Source organism: Pseudopipra pipra, chromosome 23 (genome assembly GCF_036250125.1).
Source record: "Pseudopipra pipra isolate bDixPip1 chromosome 23, bDixPip1.hap1, whole genome shotgun sequence".
Taxonomy (NCBI): Eukaryota; Metazoa; Chordata; class Aves; order Passeriformes; family Pipridae; genus Pseudopipra; species Pseudopipra pipra.
Window position 1 is genome coordinate 1,848,350 of NC_087571.1, and position 16,402 is coordinate 1,864,751.

Consider the following 16,402-nt stretch of genomic DNA (forward strand, 5'->3'; position numbering starts at 1 on the left):
GATCCGCGAAGCCTCGCGAGGACACCCGCCGTGTTTCCCACGCCGGATCCCGCCCCTTCCGCTGGGAGCCAATGGATGGGCGGGGCGAGAGGGGGTGGGCCAATCGCCGCGGGGGGGCGTGGCCGGGCGCGAGGCGGCTGCGCGCGGCGCGGCGGCGCGGCGGCGTGTCCTCAATGGGGCCGCGCGCGCGGCGCCAGGTGCGTCCCGGGCGCGCGCGGCGGGGGTGGTTGCCATGGGGACGGGGCGGTTGCCATGGCGACAGCGGCCACTGTGCTATCGCGGGGGGGTCCCATGGCCGCCGTGAGGGGACGGGGCGGCCTCGGGGTGGGGGTTTGGAGGAGCCCGAGGGGGCCGGGGATGAGCCCGGGGGGACTGGGGGACCTCTGACGGCGTTGGGGGCACTGCGGCCCGGTTGTGTCTACCTCCCCGCTCCGCGCCCTCGCTCTCTATAAAAGCCCCTTTTCACGGATGTTCCCCCTCCGGGAAGGAGCCTCGGCCTCCTCCCCGCCCGCTGAGTGCTCGTGTTGTTGCTTTTCCCGCAGGTTTAGCGAGGAGGGGGCGCGGCGGAGAGGACAGGTAAGGCCTGGGGCATCCCTGGATGTGTGAACCCCCTGCCCGCTTCCCTTCCCGGAGTCACTCCTGGAAAGCCGGCGGGCTCCTGTGGGAGCTTTGGGATACAGAGCTCTGCCGGGCTTTGCTGTGTCACTCCCTCTCCTTGCTCATGGAAGCACGTGGAGGATCACAGCGTTGAATGACAACCTCTGGTGTGTTTTAACTCGCACCCGAGGGGGCTGAACCTGGAGTTCTTGTGGCGTGGGAGGAGCAGGGCTTGTCCTCCTCGATCCCACTGTCCCTGCAGCCTGTGCCCTTCTGGGGTGGTTCTGATCCACCTCCAATTGCAGATCCCACGTGGAGGGACAGAGCTTGGGAATTGGCCAGGGCCAGCTCAGCTTCAGGCTGAAACATAGGGGGTCTAAACCATCTTATCCCAAAGCTGCTGGGTTGAGAAAGGAGCTCTGAATGACGCCCTCGCTGGTGGTGGTTCTGCTCAGCACTCAAAGAAGCTAAAAATAATGGATGAGCAATGGATTTGTACTTGTTTCTGTGTGGAACTGGCAGGGGCTGCTCTGCAGGAGCCCATCTTCCAGCACAGAGCTGGATCACTTGGCTTCAGCTTCAATATCCAGGTGTAGCTTCTCTTTTGTTGGGTGCTGAGCGTGGAGGTGGTTTCGGCAGTGACTTCCCCACGAGGTGGTGGGGAAAACATCCCATTAATTCTCATTTTGGTTCTGCAGGTTGAGGGCTGTGGTCGTGTTTTGTACAGTTACAGCGAGGTTTTTGTAAATGAACACCCTGTGTGAGCCTCAGCCTTGGTTTGACACGCTGTGCTCAGGTATTTGCTTTTATCTGGGATACACCTGGAGATCCTGCAGCTGGATATGTCTGTGTTATACAGGGAGTGGCTGTGCTTGGGTTCACCCGGTGCTGGTGGCTTGGCCGTGGTTTAAAGCTGATGGTTCCTCTCTGGAAGGCTTTAGGATAAAGTAAGAGATTTGTGTGGTGTGGAGGGGAAGGAGAACCCTCTTAGTGTCCCTGGTAAAGGTGATGGAGACAAGGCTGGCACAGGGGAACGGGGCAGCTGAGCCAGGAATCCATGGAGTGTGATCTTTACAGACCCTGCAACTCCCTGTAGTCCAAATAGCTGGAAGGTTTCTGACATCTGGATAAGGCTGCAGAGACGCTTCTTATCTTGTAAGTGCCCGTGGCTCCATCTCCTCCATGGCACCTGTGTTCCCAAGGGGATCCTGTGGTACCTGGGGTGTTTTTCCCCATGGCAGTGCCAAGCTCTGAGGTAATTCCATTTAATTTTGGCTACCTCGGGTGTGTGGGCACGATCTGTCCCCCTGGGGAGCAGAGCTTCTCCCCAGGCCTGAAACCTGGAGGTTTCTGTTTCTTGGCTAAGCCTTTATGGCTTGTTTTTAAGAGAAATAAGAACGTTTTTGGTTAGTAAGAGAAGTAAGAACTTTTTTCAGGCTGTATGTATAATGGATTTTTTGTTCCTTTTTGACTCTCTGCACTAAATAGAAATGAAGGTTGAAGGTCGTTATATCAGACAACCATTTCTTGGTGATTATAATTCTAAAAGGTGTTTTTCCCTGAGTTCAAAATGACTTGAAGTGTCCTTATTGCTTTAGAGGCACTTAAAAACTGATTCAATGGCTCCACTCCTGCTGCTGATGGCCTGGGAATGCATGAGGGGAGTGAGGTAGGAGTGGTGCTGAGGCAGGAGGTGGCAAACAGGGGAAGGCCAGTTTTGATATTTGAGGCTTAGCTGATAATTCACAACCCAAAGATAATATGAACTTAAATTATATCCAGTTTAGAATGTCTTCAGTGGTGTTTAAGGAGGCAGGGGGTGAAAACCAGCTCTCTGAGGTGTTTTAATGATTTATTATTGAGCAACCTGGCCTAGTGGAAAGTATCCTCCATGGCATGGGGGTGGAACCAGATGGGCTTTCAGGTCCTGTCCAACCCAAAACATTCCCTGATTCCATTGTGCAGTTTTCCAAGGTGGTCAGGAAGGAAAAGCTGCACACAGGGTGTGTCTGAGCATCTGCCAGAGTCCCTGTGCCCTGTTCTCATCATCCAGCATTGAAAGCTTGTGGTTTCCTAGAATACTGGGATGATTTCTCATGGAATCTGTGTCACCTGCTCTGCTGCCGGGGAGCAATCGCAGCACCTTGTTTGTAGGACAAACCCTCAAATCTCCCCAAGGCTGCAAAACCCTGTGATTTTGGGGTCAGCAGCTCTCCCCCAGCATTCCCTCTGGGCAAAAGCCTTGTGTCTCACAGAGTTTGTGCTGGACTCTTCATTACAATTAGCAAGAGAAAAAGCAGAGGAGGGTGAACAGCTCTGTCTGCTTTCGTTTCCTTTTCATAGACTTATTTGGGAGAAGCAGCTTGGGAGAGGACTGTGTGCTGGCAGACCTTTTGTGTCTTGTGTCACAGGCTGTTGAAAGAGTTCTCAGACTCCACTTCCTTTCCATGGGCTTTGAGGCCGTTTCCCAGCGCCTGCAGGCGCATGGTGGGCTGGGAAAGCCTTCCCTCATCACCAGGGAATGAAACACTCTCCGTGGCTTTTCGGAGCCAACAGAAATCCTTTTGTCTTTTCTTCCCTCCCACTGTTTCCCAAGTGGCAAGTTTGCTGACAGGCCTTGCTGGGAAAGAGGGGGAGCGCTGCTGCGAGGTCTGGGCTCTCCGGTGAAACGCTGCAGTGCCGGGACAGATCCCACCTGGCTGTGCAAAACAGCCCGTGATTTCATGGTAAAGGAGGTGAAGGAAGTGGATGAGACAGTGGGGCAAAGTCCAGAGACAAAACTGTGCAATTCTCAGCCCAAAGGTGACCTGAGAACGATAACAAACCCGGGATTTATCCGCCTGTGCAAAGCTGGCTCCGCAAAAACCTGTCCAGGTGGTGTTGTGGATGTGTAGTGACTTTGCCTGTGGTGATTTGTCTGCCATAGAAACTGGATGGCTTCTACGGTGAGCCTGGGCAAGGAAACGTTGTTGGAAGATGGAATGCCACCTGCAAAGAAGCCCAGGTAAATTTAATTATGCTCCAGTGAATTTCTCCCAACAAGAGCTTTTTCCTTTGCCTCGCTTTGTTCTTTAAGGATTGTGACCCCTGACGCCCGCGGCCGTCTCGCTTCCTGATCCAAGAACCACGTGCTGGCTCTGGCTGTGCCCTGGGCCTCCTGTGGAACAAAGGCCTTCCCGCCCAGGATGTACTTTTTTGGGAGTTTAACCCTCAGCCAGGGTGTGAGGTTGCCCTCAGAGCTGTGTTTTACTGTCCTGTCTGCACGCGAGGTCAGGTCAGACACGGTGGTTGTGCTCCTTCACTTGAGCTGGATGGTGGTTCCCAGGGAGTTACATAAATTAATGTGATTAAGCTGCATGTAAAGGCTGAATAATTGTGCTCTGGAGGCTCCCCATGCTAAGAAATAGGTCGTGTTACAGTTCTGTGCGTGGGGACCTGAGTGGGGCACACCCACACTCCTGTCCAAGGCTGGGACTGGGGCTGCTGTGAGCTCAGAAGTTCAGGCATGAACAAGCAGCTAATTCATCTGGGAAGCTGTCTCCCACTAATCTGACTTATTTATGAGCTCTGGAGGGCTGCAGGATAGTTCCTGTGTGGTCTCAAGGTTGTTCAGTGACCATGGAATGAGCAGAAAAGAGGCCAGGAGATTATTTTTCCCTTGCTCAGGATATCAGAAAGAAGTGTATTTGTCAGCAGGGAGTGGAATGCCTCTTTCAGAGATGTCATGCAGGACATTAAGACTTGGCTATTTGTTATTATTTTGGATTTCAGTCCCAACAGTGTTTTCATAGTAGCTCATTAGCATGAATACTGATTTATTCCTTGTGTGTGAGGCCTGCAGTCCCCAAATTAAACCCTGTTTATCAGCACTGACAGTGGGGCCCTCCTCGAGGAAAGGGTTAACGTGTCTGTTTTCACAGGCAGGAGCTGAGGGAAAGCAAAGCTCCATCTGTGTGGTGTCAGTTTCCTCTCCCCTTCTCACTAAATATCACGTGTTTGCTGATAAAACCCATTCCTTCCAGGCGAGCTGCTTCCCTGGGCTGCTGCTCCAACCCTCTGGGAAGCTGCAGCCGGGCCCCTGCTGTGGAAAAGCAGCTGGACACAGGGCAAGGCAAAGGCAAGGAGCAACACATCTGCTCAGTACATGACACATGTCACGTTTTAAAGCACTGTGCAGGTGTAAAGCCAGGAAAATGTGGAAGATGGGAGCAGGAGGAAGGAGAATACAGCCCTGCAGCTCTTTCATGTAACTCTGTATCCATCTGGGCTTCCAAAAGATTGTCCTGGAGCATCCCGCTGACATTGCAGGTGTCACAGGGAAGGGGTTGCTGGTGCAGTTGAGGGGGCTCAGCAAACAGGCTGGGAGGTGGGAAGGTCCCCTCCAGGGCAGAGCTGGGAGGAAGCCTTCCCTTCCTTCCTTCTGTGCTGGGATAGATGGGGCTGCTGTGTCCAGGCCCCTGTTCTGCACCTCGTTTGAACCAGGTGGTCCCTCCCCATGTGAGTCCCATCCACGCTTTGTCCCAGGATGTAGAGTGTGTGTGTCTCATTCCTTAGTGCTCCCCACACCTTTCCCAGGGCCTCCAGCTTTCCCTCAAACTTCCAGGTAACTTGTATTAACAAGACTTCCCTTATTCCAAATTCTCATTGGATTAACTTTGCTTCAGAAGCATTCCAGGGCATCACTGACTTCCCCAGTAACCATCCCAGTAGCAGACTGGATGTCCAAGTCTGTTGTAATTACATACCTCATGCTGTGAGCATTTGTGCTGCTGATCCATGAGCTGCATGCTTTTAGGGATACCGAGCTGCTCCTCTCATCCTTTGTTTATCAGAGGGCCCTAATGGACATGTTGACTCCAAATTCAGGCAGGGGGTACCTCCTTCACCCTCGGTTTGTGTGTCCCACCACCCCAGACACTCCTCCATCCATGGTGGTACCAGCTGGGCTCCTTTCTCCTCTTGCAGGAAGCTGTTGCCAAGCCTCAAAACCAAGAAGCCTCAGGAACTCGTTCTGGTGATTGGGACAGGAATTAGTGCTGCAGTTGCTCCCCAGGTCCCAGCACTGAAGTCTTGGAAGGGGCTGATCCAGGCCCTCCTGGATGCTGCTATTGACTTTGATCTCCTGGAAGATGAAGAAAGCAAACGGTTCCAGAAGTGTCTCCATGAAGACAAGAACTTGGTTCATGTTGCCCATGACCTTATCCAGAAGCTGTCTCCGGTCAGTTGTGCTGCAGCACTGCACAAATATTCCTTGAGTGTGGGATTTGGTTCTTGGAAATAGCCAGATTTGGTTCTCCAGCAATGGAGCCCCCATCCCCAACAATTGCTCTATGTACAAGGAAGTTGCTGTGCCAGTTCCTGAGGCACAACTCTGCTGTGGACACAGATTTGGGGTATTTCACCAAGATGATCAGGGGATGGAGCCCCTCTGCTATGAGGAAAGGCTGAGAGAATTGGGATTGTTCAGCCTGGAGAAGAGAAGGCTCTGGGGTGACCTAATTGTGGCCTCCCAGTGCCTGAAGGAGGCAACAAGAAAGATGGAGAGGGACTTTTTACAAGGGCCTGGTGGGACAGGACGAGGGGGAATGGCTTCCCACTGCCAGAGGACAGGGTTAAATGGGATATTGGGAAGAAATTCTTGGCTGTGATGGTGGGGAGGCCCTGGCACAGGTTGCCCAGAGAAGCTGTGCCCCATCCCTGGAAGTGTCCAAGGCCAGATTGGACAGGGCTTGGAGCAACCTGAGCTAGTGGGAGGTGTCTCTGCCCATGGCAGGGGGTGGAACAAAATGAGTTTTAAGGCCCCTTACAGCCCAAACCATTCTGGGATTCTATGATTGTGCTGTGGGGGAGAACCCACCTTGGTGCAGCCAGAGCTCTGTGTTTGCCCTGCAAGGACCCAGAGCTTTGCAGGGTCTTGGAGAAACGTGGGTAGTTTTTCATGGGGTGTTTGGCACGAGGTGTTCAGGGCTCTGATCTCGGTCTGTCTCCCCTTCCCAGCGCACAAGCAACGTTCGCTCAACCTTTTTCAAGGACTGTTTATACGAGGTGTTTGATGACCTGGAATCTAAAATGGAAGATTCTGGGAAGCAGCTGCTTCAGTCTGTGCTTCACTTGATGGAAAACGGGGCCCTTGTGTTAACCACAAACTTCGATAACCTGCTGGAGCTGTACGCAGCGCACCAGGGGAAGCACCTCGAGTCTCTTGACCTGACTGATGAAAAGAAGGTAAAGGATGAGGGTTTCTTTTGTCAGGGCTATGCTTGGGATGCTGCAGGATGTGCCCTCACACTGCCTGAGGGGATTGAACTGATAGCAATGGTTTTAACTGGTGTCAGACAAGCTCCAGGCAGAGGCAGCTGAGCAGAGGAATGGGAAGGAATGCTCCTTTCTGGAAGGCTGTGCTTTGCTTGCTGGCTGCCATCCAGTCCTCAGGAGGAGCCCTTCAGCCTGGTATTTCTTTGATCTCTGTCCTTGAAACTTTTGGCTTGGTCTTGCTTCCACATAAGGCTGAGTTTGATGTTTCTAACTGATATGGGAAACTCTGTGGGAGACACAAAGCTGAGCTTTCTATTTTTGTCATGTGCTGCAAAGTGCTTTTGGTGACAGAGCACGTTTGGGGCTGCAGCCTTCAGGGCCCTCTCTTGCCCTGTGCCTTCTTTCTGCAATGGCTGAATGGCTCGTGCTCCAGCCATGCTCTCAGAGCCATAGGTGCTGACTTCACACAAATGTCCCTTCCTCCTGCCCCAGTCAGGCTGTGAAACCCTGAGCCATCTGCCCACTTCAGCTTTTCATCGTGGGTTTTACTAGTGGGGAGCATCTTGTCCTTCTGTTGGCATGTTAAACGTACCCCAGGTGTGTGTGCTGTGCAGCCCTTGGTCTCTTTCCATTCTGACTCATTTCTGTGCTTCATGTTTCCTGCATGACCTCTTAATCTACATGGCTGGAAGTACTTACAGTGTTACAAATAAGCATTCTAATTACTGCAAGCTTAAATGAGCTGAGGTCTGCAGGAGTAAACTTAGAGCCTGGGAAGTGGCTGTCTGAAATGGAGGTCAGCTGGTGAGCTCCCTCAGAGCCCAGAGGCCAAGAATAAAACTTTGTAGGCTTGAGAAACACACTGACTTAAGATTTATAGGTTTTTTTTTTTCCTTTTTTCTGCTGGAACTGGTGTATGGATTCATTGTCTTCCCTTTGCATTGTGTTGTGCAGGTGCTGGAGTGGGCACAGGAGAAGAGGAAGCTCAGTGTCCTGCACATCCACGGCGTCTACACCAACCCCAGCGGCATCGTCCTGCACCCGGCCGGGTACCAGAACGTGCTGCGCAACACCGAGGTCATGGTGAGGCCACAGGGGTCCTGGGCCTTGTGTCACCTGGGCACAGGCTCAGCTGAGTTAGGACTGAGGGTGGAGGGAGAATTAATTCATTTGGGGAAATAAGAGGGGTGGATCCTCTAGCCTGTCAAGGTGCCAAAACACCTCCCTACACTTGTGTTGGGGGTGACTTAACAATGGCAATGCTGCAGAGCCTCGTCAGGGATAAGGCAGGTGCTGTCTCTTGTGAGGATGGAGCTCACCTTGACCAAGAACATCTTTCCCTTTCTTAAAGCGAGAGATTCAGAAGCTCTATGAAAATAAGTCCTTCCTCTTCTTGGGCTGTGGTTGGACTGTTGATGACACCACGTTTCAGGCCCTGTTTTTAGAGGCTGTCAAGCACAAGTCAGACCTGGAGCACTTCATGCTGGTGCGGAGGGGGGATGTGGATGAGTTCAAGAAGCTCCGTGAGAACATGCTGGACAAGGGGATCAAGGTGATTTCCTACGGGGACGAATACTCCGACCTGCCCGAGTACTTCGAGCGGCTGACGAGCGAGATCGCCATGCGGGGCCGCACAGGTACGGGGGCACTTCTTCACAGTGTTCATAGCCCCTGTTCTCCACACTCTATGGAGATTCCTTAAGCCTTTTTCTTTTTTTTTTAAAAAAGCCCCCAAGCATAGCTGTATTTGGGGTCACTTTTATGAAGTCACTGCGTTCCAACAGTTTGAGCAGCTGTGCTGCTTCCCACACCTCCAAACTTCGCTTTTCATGTGCAGCTGTTTGTTCCCTTTCTGCTGAAGGGCCATCTCAGTCTCGCTGACCTTCACACTGCTCAGCCCAAGCCAATGCTTTAACGTGCACACAGAAATCTTAAAAATGGGGGAAAGTGGGTTTGCTGGCCAGAGCCTTGCTGGCAGCTGTTCTGAGGGTTAAACCGCCCCGTGGGCAGCTGGTTCCCACAGGGGCTCCCCACGGTCACCTCCACCTGCCCCTGCTCTCTCCTCTCCCCCAGGTGTGCCCAAGGAGGGGCAGCAGCTGAACGGCTCCGCGGCTGCCCATGCTGAGAGAAAAGGTAAGGAAGGCTCTCCCAAGCCAAGCCTTTGTCCTGTGTGACTCCCTGGAGTCCCAGGTGGGTTTTCAGCCTTTGCTTCCCCCCAGGATGCAGCACCTGAGCCTCAGCCCTGCCCTGAGCCGTGGGGAGCTCCCAGGATGGGCCCAAGCCAGGCCAGCAGCCCCAGGGGGGCCGGAGCCCATGGAGCCAGGACCCTTCCAGCAGGGAACAGGCTGGGCAGAGCCTCCTTGGACAGACACCTGGTTTAACGTAGCTCATCGTGGTTCGGGGGGGGCTGCGAGTGCCTGCGGAGCGCGGTGCCCCCGAGGGAGCTGCAGCCTCCTCTGATTTCATACCTAGTGCTTTTATATTCTGTATTCCAATTTTCAAACAAAATGAAACTTGAGCTTTTTTTTTTTTTTTTTTTAACTGGAAACTCTAGTTTTCTAGTCCTGTCTTTATACTGTACAGTATTTTGTATGTTGAAGTTGTATTAAAGGCCTGCTCACTGAACTTTTGGCTGGTGTGTCATTGACAGGCCCTCTCACACCTCACACTGGTGGGATTTCTTCTGCCTCCAGCCCAGGAGGAAACAGGTCCTGGCTGGAGGCAAGTTATTTATACACAGAGAACAAATTATGAAGTTTATTTTATACAAATCATGTCTCTTAGCAGACAGCATTCAATTTATTGCACTAGAGCACATCTGCAATACAGAGCTACAAGACATTGTCAGAGAGTTTTGTATTATTCAGTGTAGCACTTCCAGCCGGGATCAAGAGGCACTCAGAGGGGGGAGAAAGGGTGCAGGAAAGCAGCAAGCAGCCACCATTCTCTTCCAGTATTAATGTGGTTTGGTTTATTTCCTTTTTACTAGCAGGTACCGCTGAGGCCAGTGGGCAGGAGCCAGGCCTGCTGCCTTCCCCCTCCACACCCGGCTGCCGCAGCTCTCCAGCTCCTGCCCAAATATGTGGTGTCTGGGGACCCTGGAGTCCTACTGAGGGCAGAAATGGAGGACCTTAAGGCAATTTAGCATTTCCCCTCCAGCCCAGCACAGGCTGTTGCCATTTTTTTTTTTTGGTTTATCAGCTTCAGTGGAGCTGCTGCGAGCAGCAACATTAACAGCCAGGTCTAACACTGCTCCTAAGCCAAAGTCCCTCCTGCCTCCTCCCTAAGCTGGCCTAGAAATCAAAAGCAGCTCAAAAAATGCCTTGAAACCCTCCAAAAAGCACAGCAGGCCCTGGCGCCGCCCACCCCCCGTGCAGCACGAACAATACAAAGCTCTGGATTCGGCCTCCCCGCCAGGGAGCCTGCGTCACTGGGACAGAACGGAGGAACCCAGGGCAGGGCTTTTGCTGGATAAAAGGGGCTTTATCCAAGAAAAGTACCCCTCATGCTGGTGTTCCTTCGTTCTGTTCTGCACTACACGGGAAGGACTAGTCGGTGATGGGGTAAAGCATGTTCTTCTGGGACATCTGCACACAGCGGTTTGGTGGCTCAGGCCTTCATGAGCGCGGCGACCACGGCCTTGGCGTTAAGGCTGCGCAGATCACAGTAGGTTTGTCCGGTACCAACGAACACGATGGGCTTGCTCGTGATGTAGGTCATGGAGATGGCGGCGCCGACCTGCCAGGGACAAGCGTGCAGCACCTGAAACCCGGCACTTCCCCCTCGGGGAGCTCATCAAACACTCGCCCCCCACATGGTGAAACCACGCCGCTGAATTTGGGTCAAAAGCAAGAGGGAAGTGCAGGAGCATCCCGTGCTCGACAATTCCCGCCTCTCCCCTCCAGGCACCATCCAGCAGCTCTGTGCAGAGCCACCTCAGCAGCCCCCTTACCTTGTCATCGATGGTATCAAACTTGGTGAGGACGATCCCGTCGATGAGCCGCGGCGTCTGGGCCATGGAGTGATCAGCCAGAGCCTTGTTGAACTTGACCTGAGAGAGAAAGAGGATCCAAGAAATGCAGTTGTGGTGCTACCACTATAGAGCCTACAGAAACAGGGTTTTTCCTGCATCTCTCAGGAACGTAACCCTCCAGGTGCTCACCAGCTGATCCACAGCCTCATTCCCCACCAGCGCCTCCCCGACAAACAGGACCAGGTCGGGCGCGTTGACAGCGATGAGCTTGGCCAGCGCGGTCATGAGGGGCGCGTTGTCCTGCATGCGGCCGGCCGTGTCCACCAGCACCACGTCAAAGCCCTGGTTCCGCGCTGGGGGGACGGGGCAGGGCCATGAAGGATGGGGGGGCGGCCTGAGGGACGGCGGCTCCCCCCGCGCCGCACCTACCGTAGGAAATGGCCTCCATGGCAATGCCCGCGGCGTCCTTGCCGTAGCCCTTCTCGTAGAGCTGCACCATGGTGCGCCCGCCGTGGCTCTCCGGGGGGTGCAGCGCGTTGAGGCGCCGGGTGTGGGTGCGGAGCTGCTCCACGGCGCCCGCGCGGAAGGTGTCACAGGCGGCGATGAGGACGCTGAAGCCGTTCTCGATGAGCCAGAATGAGATCTGCGGGTGGCAGCAAATCAAACGTGTTGGCAGCCACAGCCTGACCCCATCACGCCTCTCCTGTGATCCAGGAGGGTCCTGCCCTACCTTGGCCAGGTTGGTGGACTTCCCGACGCCGTTGACGCCGCAGAAGGTGACGACGTAGGGGCGGCGGTGGCGCTGGGCGTCCATGACGTCGCGCAGCACGTCCACGCGGCGCTGGGGCTGCAGGATCTGCACCAGGGCCTCCTGCAGCGCCTGCTTCACTGTCGAGGTCACCGCTGGGGAGGGGTGGAGGGGATGGAAAGAGGACCAGTCATGCCTGGGGAACGCTCCCGAGCTCCAGATCACAGACAGGAGGCCACACAGACACTTACTGGTGAACGTTCCCATCACCTTCCCTTCCAGCTTCTTGGCCACGGACTCGCAGAGCTGCACGGCGATCTCGGCTGCCACGTTTTTAGCTTTGAGAGAGACAGAGTGGGGAGTCAGCACTGCCAAGGTTCCACGTGCCAGACATCAGCATCAACAGAAGCATGGAGCCAGTGCTCAGGATCCCCACCGGACCTGACCACTGCCCCCCTTGTGCTGGACTGTCAAGAGGTGAGACAGAAACCCACTACAGTTCCTGTGGGCAGGAACATCCCAAACCATCGGTGTCACCCACACCAGGGCCCACCCAAAAGAGCACGAGGAACCAGGTCACTGCAAATCCAGACGTACCAATCAAGTGATCCTTCATCTTCTCCAGCACGGGGTCCATGTCCTCTCTCGTCAAGCTCTTGGAGCCCACCAGCCCCTTCAGCATGCCAAACATGCCCCCCAGGCCACCCTTCTTCACGCTGCAGAGAAGCAGAGGAGGTACCTTGAGGTTTGAGAGCAAGTTGCAAGCGGACAAACACACCAGTTTGCCCTTCCTGCATTACTGGTTAGACTGGAGGAGGAGTCACAGGAGAGAAATCAAGGCTCATGTGACAAGCAGGGGCTGTGGGAGCCTCTACCTGGGTTTCGAAGTGTTCTGGACAACCTTCTCCTCCTCGGCTTCGTCCTCACTCTCATACTCCAGGTCGTAGAGGCGCCCGGGCTCCCGATTCTTGTCCCCCAGGGCCTGTGAGGGGGAGAAGTGGCTTTAGGGGCTGAGTGCCAAGATCTCTGTTTGATCCCTTCTCATCCAGCCGTGGAGACCAGGCTGGGTTCACAACACCCAACTGAGCCCAGAACAACACGGAGTGCCCTGACTTTCCCTTACCATGTCAGGGTCGAACTCCTCCACAGGACAGGCCTCGGCGCTGCCGTTGGTAGCGGAGTTACTGTAATCGAGTACTTTGGCATTAGAGTTCCCCAGATCCCACACCCGGGGCTTCTTCCCCTTCTCCTTCTGTGCGTCAGGCTTGGGAGATCTGAGGAAACAAAAGAGCAGGACACGCCTTGTGTTCGGGGCAGGGGAGCAGAGCCGTCGCCTCCTCAGAAGGTGTGAAAAATAAAAGCCTGCATTACCCAAAAAGACAGAAATTAAGGCTAAACTTGGCTGATTTGGTCCCCAGAGTTCATATTTCTGAACTTTAACCCTGTATGGCACCGGTTCCCCTCAAGCCAGGCATTGATGCATCGCTGCTGTCTGCTCACTAAAGACAGGTCTGGACCTCTCCCAGGCACATGCTGGGTTTCTGGGTCTCTCCCAAGCTCTATTTCCCCTTCAGAACCCCCAGCTGCCCTCTCCCAGTCTTTCCAGCAAGGAGAGAAATAAGGAAAAGGGAAGTAAGATCCAGGAAAGCGAGGTCTGACTTCCAGGGGTCACCAAAAGGAGAGACTCAGTCTGGTTCAAAGCACAGGCAGACTGACAGTGCTCTCATCACGCACTTGGACTTCTCCCCGGCTTTCATGTGTCTCCTGAAGAATTCCTCCCGGTTCTTCTGCAGGATTTCATCCTTGGTCAGCTCCTCCTTGTCCCCTGCTGCCGAGGGCTGTTTGTCACCCCCGGATGCTTTACTGGGTGCTGCAGCAGCTTCAGTTCCTGATGGGAAGAGCCCCCACACGAGCTTAGACCAGCTCCAAGCAGGCTGGGAAAGCACAGGCTCAACGCAGAGCTCTGGAATATTTCCCCCCACCCCCCCCAGTTTATCTTCCCCATGAACTCACCCTCTTTTTTGGAACCTTTGTTCTTCTTGTTCTTGACCTTCTCCTTTGGTTTCTCCCCCCGGGTTTCAATCATACACTTGACAGTCTTCTGGGATTTCAGAGACTGCTCAAACGTCTTCATTACCGTGGGAGCTCGGACTCTGCTGCTCTCCTCTGCATCCCTGTGGGAAGGTGACCCATTAGCCTGGATTCCAGCTCTTTTCCCCCCTCCCAACTCTGCTCAAAACAGAAATTTAACACAAAAACCAGGCTGTGGTACCGGAGGAGGCGCATGAAGTCATCTTTAAAATCAAAGGTGCCATTTAGGAGGCCCAGGGCCCCTTTCTGCTGGAACTCGTTGCGGTACTTGTCTCTGAACTCCTTGTGGACATCGTCTATCAACTTGTCCACGTAGGTTAGAGTCAGGATCTTCTGGAAACCCACCTGCCAAGGGGCACAGCCAACAGACAATGCACTCCCAGCTCATTTAACAGCAGCAAGGGAGCAAAAACCTCTCTGTTTAACTCAGAGGAGGCAAGCTCCAGGCTGCGCTTTCTGCTCTGCTTTCCCAAGCCTTTAAAATGCCCCCAAAAAGGTAAAAACCAGCCCAAAGGCAGCACCAACACACACAGGCTGTCTTGTGGCAACAAAGACACGTAGCACAAGGGCAGAGAACCTTTTGTTTATCTCTAAGTCCACAGGGAAGCTTTTGTGGATTTATGGAGATAAGGAGCGGGGAGACTGAAAGGGAGAGCGTTAAATGCTCTGTAAAGAGAAGGGGGCAACACATTTCTGGGGTTATTTTTAAATAGCTCTGGAAAAAGTGAAGTTTCACGAGGCTGCAGGTTCTATTTGAGGTTTGGTTAGTTTTAATCCTGTTGCAGACGATTAAAATAAGCTACTCCCACAGCGGTGAAGGGCTGGGAACACCCATGCCCACCCTCCATGGGGAGCCTGGCTGTGCTGGGGGCACTGCTCAGCCCCTCTGAGACCCTCCCAGAGCCAGGAATGGCAAGACCCTCACCATACCCCCCAAAATCCCAGAGCCAGAGAAGCCAAGCAGTCTGGGAGCCGAGGTCCAGCCCCAGGCAGTGGGAACAGCTGTTTGCCCAAACCACAACACACTGGGAATTCTCCCCTCTGTGTTCTGGGACAATCCCCCTCCCTCAGGTCTTGGGGCACCCCAAGAGGCTGGAGGGACTCCCCTGCCATGCTGGGGGTGCCTGAGGGAGGGTCTCTTACCACAAACACCAGCTCAAACTGGTTGTCCAGTTTGTACTTGAGCGTGAGGGCCTCATGGGTGAAGGAGTTGTTGCCTCCTCGCTCCTGGGGGAGAGGAGCTGTCAGAATGGGGGTGCCAGCAGCATGGAGACCCCCCCTCATTATCCCTGTCACCCCCCCTCCTCAAAAGTGGTCCACATCATCCCTTACAGGTGATCCCACACCCCCCTGGGCAGGTGGCCCCATCCTTCCCCCTCAACTGGGTGATGCCACCAACCCCCATAGGTGATTGTGCCCATGTCCCCCTCCAGACAGGTGGTCCCACCTGTTCCTCCCTCACCCCAACAGGTAGGTGGTCCCAGTCCCTGCCCCCTCTTCCCCCCTCACCAGCTGTGTGGGCTCACCTGAACCCCCTCTCCCCACTTAGGTGGTCGCCCCAAATCACCCTCCCCAATTATGTGCTCCCACTCCTCCCCCTGCCCCAAGTGGGTGGTCCCAGTTCCCTCCCCCACAACCAAGTACACGTTCTCTCTTATTCTCCCTCTTCCCAGATGGTCCCAACCCCATCACCCTCTCCATAGGTGATCCCACCCCCCCATCAGACCAGTGGTCTCACCCATTCCCCCCCAATTAGGTGGTCCCAGTCCCTGTCCACTCCCCCCCTCCCAGCTGTGTGGGCTCCTCTGGCCCTCTCCCCCCAGTTAGGTGGTCCCACCTCATCACCGTCCCCAGTGAGGTGGTCCCAACACGCCCTCCCTGGTACATTGTCACCTTCTCTCCCTCCCCAAGTGGGTGGTCCCAGTTCCCCCCCCAGCAACCAGGTACATGGTCCCTCCTTATTCTTCTTCTCCACGGGTGGTCCTGCCCCATCACCCCCCCCCAGTTAGGTGGTCCCACCCGTCCCCCTCCCCAATTAGGTGGTCCCACTCAATCGTCCTCCTCAATTAGGTGGTCCCAGTCCCTGTCCCCTCCTCCCCCCGCCAGCTGTGTGGGCTCACCTGACCCCCCTCCCCAGGCAGGTGGTCCCCTCCAACCACCGTCCCCATAAGTGGTCCCACCCCTCCCCCGCCCCAGGTGGGTCGTCCCAATCCCCCCCAACCAGGTACACGGTCTCTCTTATTCTCCCTCTACCTCACATGCTCCCAACCCCACAGCTGATCCCAGCCCTCCCTCCAGACCCGTAGTCTCGCCCATTTCCCCCCCTCCTCAAACAGGCAGGTGGTCTCGCCCACTCCCCCCCCCCCCCTCCGCTGCCACCCGCGCTGTTACCCCCCGACCCCGGGACCTGCAGGAGCACGGAGCGGATGAGCGCGTTGACGGGGGCGGTGGCGGCGGGCCCGCGCACGCCCTGGAAGCACCAGAGGACGAGGCCGCCCTTGCTGAAGATGGTGAAGAAGTCGAGCATGGCGGCGCCGGGCCCGGCCGGGCGCACACGTCGCTCTGCCCCGCCCTTCCGCCGGAAGCCACGCCCCCTTAGCCCTGCGCGCGCGGGGCCAAGAGGGGCGTGGCCGCGTGGAAAGGGGGCGAGGCCATGTCGCAGGTTTGACACCGAGCCTGCTTTGTCAGACGAAGCTGTGTGTCAGTCTTACTGCTTCAGATGGAACTGGCCTTCCACG

At 55.1% G+C, this 16,402-nt stretch overlaps 2 protein-coding genes across 3 annotated transcripts; one reads left to right on the plus strand and one right to left on the minus strand.

Annotated features, from left to right (window-relative positions):
- The first annotated feature begins 119 nt into the window (after positions 1-119).
- Positions 120-9,477, plus strand: FAM118B (family with sequence similarity 118 member B). 2 transcript variants are annotated; one of them, XM_064634557.1, is made up of 9 exons: positions 120-197; positions 543-576; positions 3,524-3,601; positions 5,563-5,815; positions 6,595-6,822; positions 7,807-7,935; positions 8,204-8,489; positions 8,926-8,985; positions 9,072-9,477. In XM_064634557.1, the coding sequence occupies exons 3-9, from the start codon at positions 3,531-3,533 to the stop codon at positions 9,083-9,085; spliced, it is 1,041 nt and encodes a 346-aa protein (XP_064490627.1). In that variant the 5' UTR covers positions 120-197; positions 543-576; positions 3,524-3,530; the 3' UTR covers positions 9,086-9,477. The 2 variants fall into 2 exon arrangements, with proteins under 2 accessions (XP_064490627.1, XP_064490628.1); XM_064634558.1 differs by having other exon boundaries at positions 8,285-8,489.
- Positions 9,478-9,595: 118 nt separating this feature from the next.
- SRPRA (SRP receptor subunit alpha) lies at positions 9,596-16,244 on the minus strand. The gene is made up of 14 exons (XM_064634553.1): positions 16,072-16,244; positions 14,808-14,891; positions 13,846-14,009; positions 13,587-13,747; positions 13,308-13,461; positions 12,697-12,847; positions 12,449-12,555; positions 12,171-12,289; positions 11,825-11,911; positions 11,556-11,728; positions 11,255-11,468; positions 11,015-11,178; positions 10,805-10,903; positions 9,596-10,590 (listed from the first exon to the last, which is right to left on the minus strand). Exons 1-14 carry the CDS (start codon positions 16,189-16,191, stop codon positions 10,462-10,464), a joined length of 1,926 nt encoding a protein of 641 aa, XP_064490623.1. The 5' UTR covers positions 16,192-16,244; the 3' UTR covers positions 9,596-10,461.
- Between the last annotated feature and the right edge of the window lie 158 nt (positions 16,245-16,402).

Bases quoted from the DNA above. Each gene is read 5' to 3' on its own strand.
- FAM118B (XM_064634557.1), top strand. From the start codon at position 3,531: ATGGCTTCTACGGTGAGCCTGGGCAAGGAAACGTTGTTGGAAGATGGA. The intron at 6,823-7,806 runs GTAAAGGATGAG...TGTGTTGTGCAG, and splicing joins ACCTGACTGATGAAAAGAAG to GTGCTGGAGTGGGCACAGGA. The intron at 7,936-8,203 runs GTGAGGCCACAG...CCTTTCTTAAAG, and splicing joins TGCGCAACACCGAGGTCATG to CGAGAGATTCAGAAGCTCTA.
- SRPRA (XM_064634553.1), bottom strand. From the start codon at position 16,191: ATGCTCGACTTCTTCACCATCTTCAGCAAGGGCGGCCTCGTCCTCTGG. The intron at 12,556-12,696 runs GTAAGGGAAAGT...TCCCCCTCACAG, and splicing joins AGGAGTTCGACCCTGACATG to GCCCTGGGGGACAAGAATCG. The intron at 11,469-11,555 runs GTAGGGCAGGAC...TGCCACCCGCAG, and splicing joins AGTCCACCAACCTGGCCAAG to ATCTCATTCTGGCTCATCGA.